The sequence below is a fragment of the Rattus norvegicus genome, chromosome 9 (assembly GCF_021556685.1).
Source record: "Rattus norvegicus strain SHRSP/BbbUtx chromosome 9, alternate assembly SHRSP_T2T, whole genome shotgun sequence".
Taxonomy (NCBI): Eukaryota; Metazoa; Chordata; class Mammalia; order Rodentia; family Muridae; genus Rattus; species Rattus norvegicus.
The window spans coordinates 75475189-75487500 of record NC_141542.1 but is presented as its reverse complement, the minus strand read 5'-3'; the positions used below and the strand labels follow the sequence as shown (position 1 = coordinate 75487500).

The 12312-nt window shown below is 43.9% G+C and overlaps 1 protein-coding gene across 5 annotated transcripts in view; it reads left to right on the top strand.

Moving 5' to 3' along the window:
• Window positions 1-11907, top strand: part of Flacc1 (flagellum associated containing coiled-coil domains 1) — a 30063-nt gene extending 18156 nt beyond the window's left edge. For 2 of the 5 annotated variants that reach the window (NM_001014101.2, NM_001446481.1), the window contains 4 exon segments: window positions 3488-3550; window positions 8937-9026; window positions 9146-9255; window positions 9799-11907. In NM_001014101.2, the coding sequence (NP_001014123.1) occupies window positions 3488-3550; window positions 8937-9026; window positions 9146-9255; window positions 9799-9892 (357 nt within the window). In that variant the 3' untranslated portion in view covers window positions 9893-11907. 5 annotated transcript variants of the gene reach the window in all.
• Window positions 11908-12312: the final 405 nt, after the last annotated feature.

Sequence of the window (12312 nt, the reverse complement as noted above, 5' to 3'; positions counted from 1 at the left end):
CCATCATGCTAACTCCTCTTCCGTTAGGCCATCTCCTCTCACCTGCCCCAGACCACCACTCTTCTGGTTTCTACCACCATAGACTCAATTTATCAGTGTTTTTGTTTTGTTCTGATAGCATGATTTATTATAAAATGAACACAAGCACAGTTGCTTGTCATCCTTGCAACATGTCCAAAACGACCTTTAAAGGTTTATAAAAACCAAATGTCGAAAGCAGCCCCTCAGTGAACGTCTAAGGACAGCACAGATACCAAGACAAAAGTTGGCACTCGTCCATCATCACAAGGTTGAGCAGTTTGCTTGTTTGTTTGTTTGTTTGTTTTAATTCTGAGTTTTAAGTAGCTCTAGGTAAAAGAATGCCATCTTCCCCCCACACACTGTCTCTGAACTCCTCCCACCAAGGCAAGGGTCACTTTGTCCATCAGAGCCTCCAGAGATGAGGACTTGGCTATTCCTCTTTCTGACAGACCCTTGGCTTCTTTGGGAGGGACCATAAGGATGGGCTTCTGTGGAACTGAGTTGTGACAGGGTAAAGAAACTCCATTTTGTGCTAGGCATCCATCTTGCTACCGGCAGGTATTTGTGTGACTCCAGTTCCTGAGTGTGACTCAGTGGCCCCACCCAGAAATGTGCAGCTGTGACGATGGCTGACCTTCAGCTCAGTAACCTGTCTATGCAGGTGCCTGGGCTACCTACTCTTGGCCGAGCACAGCCTCTCTTGATTTGCCTGTGCAGATGCTCCAGGCTGTCGTCTGGGTTTCACCTTTAAAAATCCTTCCCTCCCACCTCTCTGCCTGGCGATCTCAAGTTTAGCTCAGAAAGTGTTGTCCTGCTGGCAGGATCAATACATTTAATTATACTCTAGATTGAGTCTGAGGTCTGTGTACAGGGGTCTCAAACTCTATCACAACAGGCTAGCTGGAGACCAGGATTCCACCACGGAGACCTGTGAGCCTTCAATGGGTTTTCCATGTCTGTCTCTGAGGCAGGGTTTAGTTTCTATGGTTTTCCAGCCATGCCCTAAGTCCCCCCACTTTTGCTTTCCTCCTGAACTTGGTTTGCCTTTGTTCATTTTCTCCTCCTTTCTGCTCCCCTCCCTTGGCTGGTTTTCTCACACTTCATATTTCTCTCTATGCAGACATTCTTCTCTGGTTTCTTTGCTGATTTTTCTATTAATGAAATTTATTTTTAATATTTATTAATATCGGGCCAGGTCTGGTGATGCACACTTTGATCCCAGCACTAGAGAGGCAGAGGCAGGAGGATCCCTTTGAGTTTGAGACCAGCTTGGTCTACAGAGAGAGGTCCAAGATAGCCAGGGCTATGAAGAGAGCTTATTTCAAAACAAAACAAAACAAAAAACCCACACATATGTATGTATCCTTTACTGGTCGCTCTTCCTGCTGACCTGCCCCTTAAGCTCCTCTTCAGTCATGATCTTTTTCATGTCTGCCCCCTTCCAACTCTATCACAGTTGATGAAATTCTTCTCTTGGCGGCAGTCCTGTTCTTTTCTCTCAACAAACCTCATTTCCTGATGTGTCAGGGTGCTTTGTGGAAACCCCCGGCTTCTGTTCACATCATTTTCTGACTCACCGTGTCTGCTGGAACTGTAAGCATTAATCTCTTCAGGCTCCCTGCCTGGACCCAGACTGAATCACCTGCATTTTTTTCCCTACCCGTCACGTCCCCACCCCCGCTTCTTCACCCTTCTGGATCCTTCCACCATTTTCTTCATCCAACAGGAAGCTCTGGTGGCCAAGGGGAGATCACAGGAGGGTGGTGGGATTCCTGCCCCTCAGAGGAGCTCAGCGAGTGCTCAGAAATCACCCCCACCGCCAGCCTCAGACCCCGAGAGAGCAGTGAGACCAGGACTGAGCAGGGCCCACATCTGCTCAGAACCAGTTGGGGGTTGGGGGAAGGAGAAACAATGGACACACCTCACTGCCTCCTCTGGCCCACCAAGGTCAATATAGCCCAAAAGCAACATTGCTCCATTTTCCGGTTTTAAAACTTAACATGGGCATAGACCGTCTGAAGTCTAATGTATTGTTTTCCCCTAAAATAACCATAACGTTTTTCACATTCATAAATTCCTTTTGTAAAAGTGGTTTGAGGCAGATCTCCCTCTGTAGCCCCGGCTGACTCCAACTGATGTGCAGTCCAGCATGACCCTGAGTTCCTGACCTCCTGCCTCAGCCTCCTGGTGCTAGGATTCCAAGCTCGATCCCATACCCAGCTGTGTCCTTTTTACCGCTCAGCAGTACTGCTTTGTAGAAATATCACGCAGTGTGTTTCTTGTTTTCCTGGTTTGTAATATTTGGGTTATTTTCAGATGTTGGATTTTTAAACAAAGCTTCTATGACTATTCTTGTACAAACGATTCAGAGGTATATTCTCTTACTTCTCTTGGAGTGTATCACTAAAACTCCAGGGTACACATAGGAAATTTGAGGTTTCCACAGTAAAAATGTTTTACTCTTGAGTATTTGAATTCTGACTACACCAAATCCTCCACGCTTATGTCACCCAGCCTTTAATTCTGGCCATTACAGTGGGTGTGACTATGAAGTGACAGGTCGTTTTCTTTTTTAAGTCTCTCTGATGACTAAACGTTTATAAAATGCTGGGGAGGGTGGCGTTGATAGATTAGTATCTTCTTTAACGTGCCTATTCAACTCTTCTATAACTCAAAAGATATGGATAATACAAATATTTTGTATATATGTTGCAAATAATCACTTCTAGCCTAGCGGTTGGTTTCTCAGTTTGTGAATGTTATTTTTCAATGTACAGAGATTTCTCATTTTGATGAAAGGCAGATTATCAGCCTTTTTTTTTTTTAAATTAAAAGCTCTTTCTGCTTTCCCCATAACACTACTGCCTATCATAAATCTATGGATAGTCTCTTTCTAGAAACTTTATGATTTTAGCATTTTTGAGTCTATGGTTCATATTGAGTGTGTGTGTGTGTGTGTGTGTGTGTGTGTGTGTGTGTGTGTGTGTGTAGAGTGAAGCAGAGGTCATAGGAAGTTTTTCTATATGGATAATTATTCCATCATTCTTTCTGAAAAAAGAAATGTTTTTCCCTCAATGAGTTGTTTTGATGTCCTTTGAGTGAAGGGCAAGGTTCTCTTCTCCATTCTGCTTAGCTGTTTCTCTATACTCAAGGTGACACGGCGTCGTCTTGGTGCCAGATAAAGCCAGTTAGTGCATGCAGACAGTCTGCCTTTGCTACTGTTCTTTTGTTTTGTTTTTTCCTCATGTTATTCTATTTTTATCTTATTTGTTAACTTTGGTATTATTTTCCAGAAAAATCTTAACTTTTTTCATTACTTTACATTTCTGTGTAAATCTTAGAGCTTGTCATATCCATATCTGAAGTCAGTAAGTGCTATACTCCTCAATCCTCTGGTGGCTTCTTATTTCTCCAAAAGAATATCCAGAACCATGGTGCTAACCTTTCCAAATACAATTGTTTTTAGGAGCTCATACGACAACATAATGAAGATATCCTGCAAATGCAGGAGCTGAGAAAAGCCAAAGAGGTAAGCATTCCCATTCGGCTTTGTGAAAGCAGTATCTTCAAAGCTATACACCCTTGGGGAAATGAAATGAACTTTACCCAGACCAGTAAAATCTGAGTGTCGAACTCTATAAGTCAAAATGAATCTTGAATTCTATGTAAAACACACGCAGCCTTTCTCAGCGCCAGCTGTGAACAAGGAGAAGAGCAAAGGCTGCATGGTCATCAGTGTTGCATGATTTCTGTATCTAGCAAAGCTTAAAACACAGGACTTTGAATTACAGAACATCATGTCTTAGCATTTCATTACTATGAAGAGACACCATGACCAAGGCAACTCTTATAAAGGACAACATTTAATTGGGGCTGGCTTACAGTTTTAGAGATTCAGTCCATTAGCATCACGGTGGGAAGCACGGCAGCATCCAGGCCCACGTGGTGCTGGGAGAGTTCTACATCTTGATCCCCAAGAGCCTGTGTATCACAGTGGACATATGACCTTCAAGCCCGCCCCAATAGTGGCACACTTCCTTCAACAAGGTCATACTTCTTAATAATGCCATTCCCTGTGGCCAAGCATTCAAACACATGGGTCTATGCGGCCATACCTATTCAAACCACAACAGTCATGGTCTTCCCTCTGAGCCCTCAATCATCCTAAGTCTCCCGCAGAGCTTTGTCTCTAAGCCTCTCTTTGTGTACCTTACACATGATGGTTTCTGTGGGGCATCTTTCTGCTGAGACACAAGGCCATGTGTGAAGGCAAATGAAAAAAATCTGTTAAACATAAGGAACTTGTGTTTCCCTTTTCACTGAGAAATTTAATTTGTATCCAGAAAAGACATGTCTAAGAAAGAGACTAGTCACTGCATAAACATCGTAAAGAAACTCTATCTTAAACTGCTAGCAAGCAAACGGCAGCATCCTACAAGGTAGACAAGATGGCCTCCAAGCCAGAGAGTCCTCATGCGTTCTGAAAACAGCTCTGCTGAGAGTCTACTCATTCTGTCATAGGTATCATTTCTGAGTCTGTTTCTATCTGGTTTCTTTGGTTTGCAAGTCTGCTGGGTTTTCAGTAGGTGCCAGCCATTGTGAAGCGTAGCTTGTTGGGTACTGAGTATTTTTATTTACCTTTGTATGCTCACAGACCTTATTCTGGGATACAGTTAAATTGTTTGGAAGCAGTGTGATCATTTTGAATCTCGATAGTCAGAATTAAAGCTTGGTGTAGAGTCACCCCTTTTGAAGGTCCTCCAGACCCCTCTGCATCAGGTTTGCTCCAGCCTACCTGGTGGAATAGAATCAGCCTCAGCCCTGTGTTGTCTGAGGGTTTGTTCTATCCACTCCCTTTTCTCTCTCAACTCCTCTCCTTTATTTCTGCCTCCACCACTCCTCTCCAAAGGCCCCCAGACTTCTCGTTGGTTCTTTAAAGAGATAGAGTGGCCTACGTTGGAGGTCTTGGCATTTGACAGTCTACCTAAACATCCCTTTCCCTGAGATTTCCATGGCAAACTTTTTTCCCTTCTTCTGGTCTTCATTCAAATGGTTGCTTCTCAAGGGTCACTCTATTTAAAGGATCAGTTCTCTGCTCCTTCACTTTTCTTTTTCTGTTTCTCTTTTCTACATTAATTTAATCATCCAAGCAGATAAATTCAGTGTAGGAAGGCCTTTCTGTATGTTTTCTTCACCATTAATTCTTATTTCCTAAAACAGTCCCTGGTGCACTCTGGCCTTAAATAAACACCAGTTGATCCTTGAGCGGATAAATGATCTAAGAATGTAATCTTAGCCTGGAACAGTGCTGTGCTCAATACAGTTGCACTACGTGTTGTTAGCTATCCAGCTCATGAAGATGTGTGTCATGTGGGGATTTCTCTAGGGGATCTGAGTAGATAGAAGGACTAAGTAGGGCTGAAACCTGGGGAAAGAGACCAATTTGGTTGATATCTTTAGTTTTGTCAGTGCCTAACAAAATATTCACAGTATCTGCCAGGTGCTGACTGCAGGGTACTGTGAAGATGACAGATTGGAAGAGATGTGTAGTGAATCTTCGTGGCCCATTTGTTTTTGTTGTTGTGTTTAAGATAGTGTCTTACTGTGTTTCCTTGGAACCTGGAACATGTTTTGTAGACCAGGTTGGCCTCCAACTCACAGAGAGCCCCTGCCTCTGCCTCCCACGTGGATTAGAGGCATGTACAGCCATGCTGGCAGAAAAAGATGTTATGATAAAATATGAGTATGATATCATTTCCTCAGAGGAAAGACACATGAGCTCTGTTGGGGGTAGTGCACATCTGCATCTGGTCAGCAAGGGTTACTGAGTGGTGTGTGGTATGTGGATACAGGTAGGTATTTCTGAATTTCTGAATATGGACAAGGAGGAGATAGAGTTCCAACCCAACCCAATGAAATAATCTGGTGTGCATAGAAAGCAGCAAGACAGGCAGAGAGGCATGAGGACAATGCCAGGAGCATTTGTCTTCTGTGGTCCTTGAGACAGTTCTCACAGCAAGCCAGAGGTAACTGATACAGCCCCACAGGAGGCAGCACAGGCTAGTTCAGTAGGAACTAGCTAGTAAGGAATCTGGAGTAGACCAAGAGAGCCACCAGAGTGATCTGGGGAGAAGAATGTCACCTGAGGTGAGGACTGTCAACAAGGTGGAGGAAGGTCTGAGGAGCTGGATGTGGAGACAGAGCCTGCCGTTAGGATGTGTCCCCTCGGTACCTCAGCCCAGCATCTGTTTCCAGTCACTGTCTCAGACTGTCTTGCTAAAACTACCAGTAACTTCAAGTCACTAAATCCAAGGCTTGTTCTGCCTCGCTCACCCAGGATGAGGAGCTTCGGGTGCTACTGGCCATTCCTTCCCTGGGCATTGGTGGTTTCATTACTTGGGTGGCTGCCCCTCCATCTTCCTCATATATCCTTGTCTCTGAGCTGCTGAGTCCTGGTCCCCATCAATTTAACCATATACTCTGTGTTGCTAATGGGTCAATACCTCAGCCTGACGTCACCTCTGAGCTCCAGACTCCAGTATCCTCCTTCCAGCTCACGGCAGCTCAGCCATCCTCATCTACTCTGTTACTCCTCACCTGAGCTACAGCAGCGCCCTCTCCTCACCGTCGTTCCATTCCTCCAGCCCATGCTCACGGAGCAAGAAAACGAAGACAACAAGATACCAATTAAAAACAAAGACCCATCTGCCCTGAAAACCCTTGCGTGTCCCTGCTGTTCTCAGCTCACTATGGCCTCCAGGATGACTGCTGGATGACAGACTGTGCTTGCCTTTGCCTTGGCTGCTTGCTTGCTGTCTGCATTCTAGCCACACTAGTGCCCCTTATGGACACATGAGCACTTTGCTTTCTTGGCTCTTTTGCACCACTCTCCTTCATAATTTGTTCAAACAGTGGACTGCCCGCTAGAGCAGATTTAGGTTTGCAGAAAAGTGAGGTACAGTTGATCATTTGTGGCTTAGATTTTTCAAACCCTACTTTAGTTAAGGTTTTTAAATGCTTTAACTTCCCTTCTCACCCGCCACCCACCAGAGGTAGTGGAAAAGAAGTTTACAGGGCAAAGGAGGATGTGGACCTGTTTAGAAATAGTTCTTTTGGGAGATTCCAATCTTCATGGCCAAGATAGCAGCGATTCGGCTCACAGGAATCAGCAGCAGTAGCACCATCCACTCAAACACCATTCACAAACCAGCAATGGCAGTTCGATCAAGAAGCCTCAAGGCTCTGCCAATTGGCTTGAGACCATGGAAGCAGCAAGAGACCTCTGGAACATCACCAGATGTTCTTTGGTATGTCTATGAAGTCACAGCAAATGATGACCAGTGAAGAAGACAAGGTGAACCAATGCCACAGTGACCTCCATGAAGACCAGTGCCAGCAAAGCCCAGTGAAGACCGGCAAAGAGTGGCAAGGTAAACGAATACCACACAGCATTGTCCACTGTCTGTTGGGTTATATTTATACCCTTTCCAAACATCACCTGTTCTCACAGGCGTCCACTCTAGCAAAACATCATGTGTCCTTTTTCCAGGCAGCTTCCAGAAAAACACCAAATGTCTGCCTCAGCAAAGCATCCTCTCATAAGACAGTTTCCAAAAAACTGGGTCTCCAAAGAAACCAGAAATTTCTACTCCAGTCATCCATCTTGAAAGTTCCCTCTTCCTCTGCTAGCAGCTTGCACTAGATGACATGTTAGTTCCTGAGCAGTCAGTATCAGCACACTGTTGTTAACTGAGATCCCTAGTTTACACCAGAGATCACTCTTTAGGGTATACATGCTATGGGTTTTGCTTAATAGATCAGTCATGTATCCATTACTACTGAGTCAAACAAAATAGTTTCCTGCTCCAAAAATACTCTTTTCCAACATCCTCTCTTCCATTTCCTCCTAACCTTTGAACCCACAAACCTTTTACAGCCTCTTGGAGTCAATAGGAGAGGTTTTGCAATAAAGAATATGCAGCATGGGGTTGGAGAGACGCCCCAGCGGCTAAGAACAGTTGCTGTTCTTCAGAGGAACGGAGCTAGGACTTAGCATCTAAGTCACGTGACTCATAACTGCCTATTGACTCCAGTTCCAGAAGATCTGATGCTTTCATCTGGATTTTACAGAACCTACACTCACACGTGTACCTGAACATGTGAACACATGTGCACACACACACACACACACACACACACACACACACACACACACACTGAAATATTATTTTTTAAGGAGGATGCAAAGTTGGGCAAAGGTGGAGGGTGTGTCTAGTTGGGGAAAGCGGGAGGTACACGTGTACCTGAACGTGTGAACACATGTACACACACACGCACACACACACACACGCACGCACACACACACACACAAAATGAAATATTTTTTAAGGAGGATGCAAAGTTGGGCAAAGGTGGAGGGTGGATCTGGTTGGGGAAAGCGGGAGGTAAATATGATCAAATGCCTTGTGTTCATGTAAGAAATTCTCAAAATCCTAAAAATATATCTTAGGGATTGGGGATTTAGCTCAGTGGTAGAGCGCTTGCCTGGCAAGCGCAAGGCCCTGGGTTCTGTCCCCAGCTCCGTAAAAAAGAAAAAAGAAGAAAAAATATATCTTAAAGATAAATCTTAAAAAAGTAAGATCATGCAATGGATGAGTGGCTGATGCCCACGTTGACTGATGAAGGCTGCGCTGGCAGCAGTGGCAGTGAGCCTGAAGAGAAGGCAGGAGGGAAAGAGAAAGAAGGTAGAAATGGCGGCATGGTGACTGGTTGGCAGTACAAGAGAACAGTGCCTGAAGTTGGCATAGTGCACTGTGTTCCAAATCCCCTGGAGAGAGGGGAGTGTTCCTGGGTTCTTTCTTGTCCTGGGGACAGTACATCAGCATGATGTTCTGAGGCAGTTTCCTCTTGTGCAGATCTTGGAGGCTGAGTTGCGGACACAAGCTGTTGTTCTGGAGACCCTGAACACAAGCCTTTACCACTGCCAGATAGAACTCCAGAGAGAGGCAAGTCCTGGTTAGACTGAGAACTGGGCTAGAGAGGAAGCCGGGGAACTGTGCTGGTCTGCCCAGGAGCTATGTCCCAAGGGCTCTGGGGAAGACAGCTATTCAAATTTATCTTCTAGAAAACTATGGCGGGAAATCTAGAGAAACTGTTCCAGACGAAGCTTGCCGAAGCTGAAGAAAAATATAAGTCTACCATACAAGTCCTGACGGAAGAAAATAACAGCCTCAGGTATGGGTGCCTTTGCTCAGGGGGCCTTGACTGGGCTGCTTCTGATGACGGGAGGGTGTTCAAGTGACTCTGGTCAGGACAATCCAGGGACTCCTGCAGATGTCACTGTCCTGATCTTTGGGAAGAGGTGAATTCCTGGGCCTGGACACACACTATGGAGGTAGACTTTTCATCTGAGGTGGACCATGTATCTAGCCTTTTCTCCCGTGTGTCTGTTTTTGTGTAAAGCACAGGAAAATTGCCAGTGGGTCTCTGAGCTGCTTTGCCCCATGACTGAGGGTCATTTCTCAGAGTTCAGTGGGTTTTGGTGGTCTGATTCTGGCTCCTGTTGGCCTAGTTGCCAATCACAACTACCATTCCCTGAAGGACCTTACTAAACCACTAATCTAGAAGATAAGTTGCCCAACGCATCAGTTTCCATTGGAAATATGATCTCCCAAATACCACATTTCACCAAATTTAAAGCAGTTATTGTGATGAGAGAGGCTGCTTCCTCTACCCTGCGAGGTTTCTTGATACAGCAACCCATCATTCTTTCTACAGGCAAAAGGTGTTAACCATAAGCACAAATGAGGAAATCTTTGAAGAAAGATCTGAGAAGTCATCCTCTGCTAGTCCTAACATATATGAGTCCTGAACACAGCAGCCACAGAAAGCAAGCTTCGTGGGTAACAAACTGCCCCCATGCCTAAGCAGCACCACCCTGGGAAGATACAGACTCCGGAAGACTTCTCTGGAAAGACGCACAGGAAAGGTTAAATTCTTGAGTTGTTCTGGCTACGTTTGCCTTTTATTTCTTTATTTTCAATTTGCTTTCTTCAGAATGGTTAGAAATGTTTGAATGCTTATCTCAATTATATCGTGGCTCTTCCCTGAGAACTGATGTCCTCTGTGCTGGAGTCGGATTTCTGTGGGCCGTGCGCTGTGTTCTTTTCTGCTTTTTACATACTTTATTGGAGGCGAGTTTGAGGGTCTTCTTTTGGGGTGATGCCTACATTTTGGGGTGACTTTTGTCCCCCAAGGGTAAACAGCAAGCAAGACAATTCATTGATGAAATTCCAAAATCTTTATTCCCTCCCATATCATACTCCTTAGCCCAACGACTTGGGAAGAGTAACTGAGTATTTACCCTGACTCTGACCATCACGAGGATTCGAATGCCCGCAGGGCAGGCAACATACCCGAGGAAATGGAGTGGGCACAGGGGACCCAGTCCCAGGAGCAGCATGCTAGAGGGGCTTGTTAAACTCAGAGCGCCACCCTTATCTGATCGCAGCAGTTAGAGTCTTTGAACTGCCTGCCATTTGGGTGCATGGGGTCTTTATGATTTAAAAAAAAAACTAAATTCTGGTTTTTATGTGGAAGTGGTCCTTTTAAGTGTTGGCAAGGAATGTTAAACAGTGTTGGAAGCCAATATTAGAAGGTGAATGCTCCCCACATGTGAGCATGCCAACTGTAAAACAGAAAACAGAAACAAAGCAAAAACAAACAAAAGGATCCCCTAGAAACAGGAAGGTAAATCTTTTCTTTTTAACCAGCTTTTTCTTTTCATTGACAGTTTATTGAGGAGGGAACGGGAGAATATGAAAGCTTATAGGTACAAATTCAGTAAAATATATACTGAGAGCAATGCTAGAACGAACAATCAGCTTCTTTTTAAAAGAAACTATGTATGTGTATATATATATATGTATATATGTATATATGTTATATGTATATGTATGTGTATGTATGTATACACACACATATATATGTATATATATGTATGTATGTGTATATATATATAGTGGTTTGCATATGCTTGGCCCAGGGGGTGGCACTATTAGAAGGTGTGGCCTTGTTGGAGGAAGTGTGTCACTGTGGGGTGGGCTTGGAGACCCTCCTCCTAGCTGCCTGAGGGTGCTCAGTCTGCTCCTGGCTTCCTTTGGGTGAAGATAAAGAACTCAGCTCCTCCTGCATCATGCCTGCCTGGATGCTGCCGTGCTCCCGCCTTGAGGATAATGGACTGAACCTCTGAACCTGTAAGCCAGCCCCAATTAAATGTTGTCCTTTGGGTTGGGGATTTAGCTCAGTGGTAGAGCGCTTGCCTAGCAACCACAAGACCCTGAGTTCGGTCCCCAGCTCCAAAAAAAAGAAAAAAGAAAAAAAAATGTTGTCCTTTATAAAACTTACATTGGTCATGGTGTCTGTTCACAGCAATAAGACCCTAACTAAGACAATATATATGTTTCTCAGTTAAAACATAGAAAACAATCTATACATCAATATGGAATTTGAAAAACAAAATTCTCGATGGAGATCTTGCTAGATCCTGATTCAAACAGACTGTAAAAATGCAAGATCAGGAGATTTTGAATACACTGACTGGTATTTAATGTTTAAAAATGCTTTAGCTATCTAAAACATACTTCATCCTTAGAGACACTTGGGTCTCTAAACCATTCAGATGTAAGAATATTCCACTTCAATGGGACCCAAGCCAGCGTGCCCGAGCGAGTGAGGTGGGCAGGCAGATGGGGAGACGGTGAGGACAAAGCCCAGGACAGCCGTTGAAGCTGGAGGATGGACGCACATGGCTTCACCACGCTGCCTTTCCTTTCTTTACTTTTTGTATATTTGTGAGAATTTTCATAATAAAACACTTTTTCTTTTAAAAAATGAGCTTTGTTTTAATGTTATCATTCTACAAAACATAAATGAAACCTTCTTTTATAAAGACTTCCAGAAAAAAAATAGAATTTTCTTTTTTTTTTTTTTTTTTTTTTTTTTTTTTGGAGCTGGGGACCAAAAAAAAATAGAATTTTCTGATGGACCATTAACTAGAAGTACATCAATTAAAAACCTGTAAGTTACCTAAAACCTAACAAAAATAATTTTTATTTCTTTTTTATGGAAAACAAAACAAAAACAAAACAAAACGAAACAAAAAAATATAGTCAATTGCCCAGGTTGGCCTCAAACTTATTATGTACTGAGGATGACCCTACATTCCAGATCTTCCTGCCTCTACATCCTAACTGCTCAGTGTGGTCCACCACAACTGGCCTCAGTTTTCCT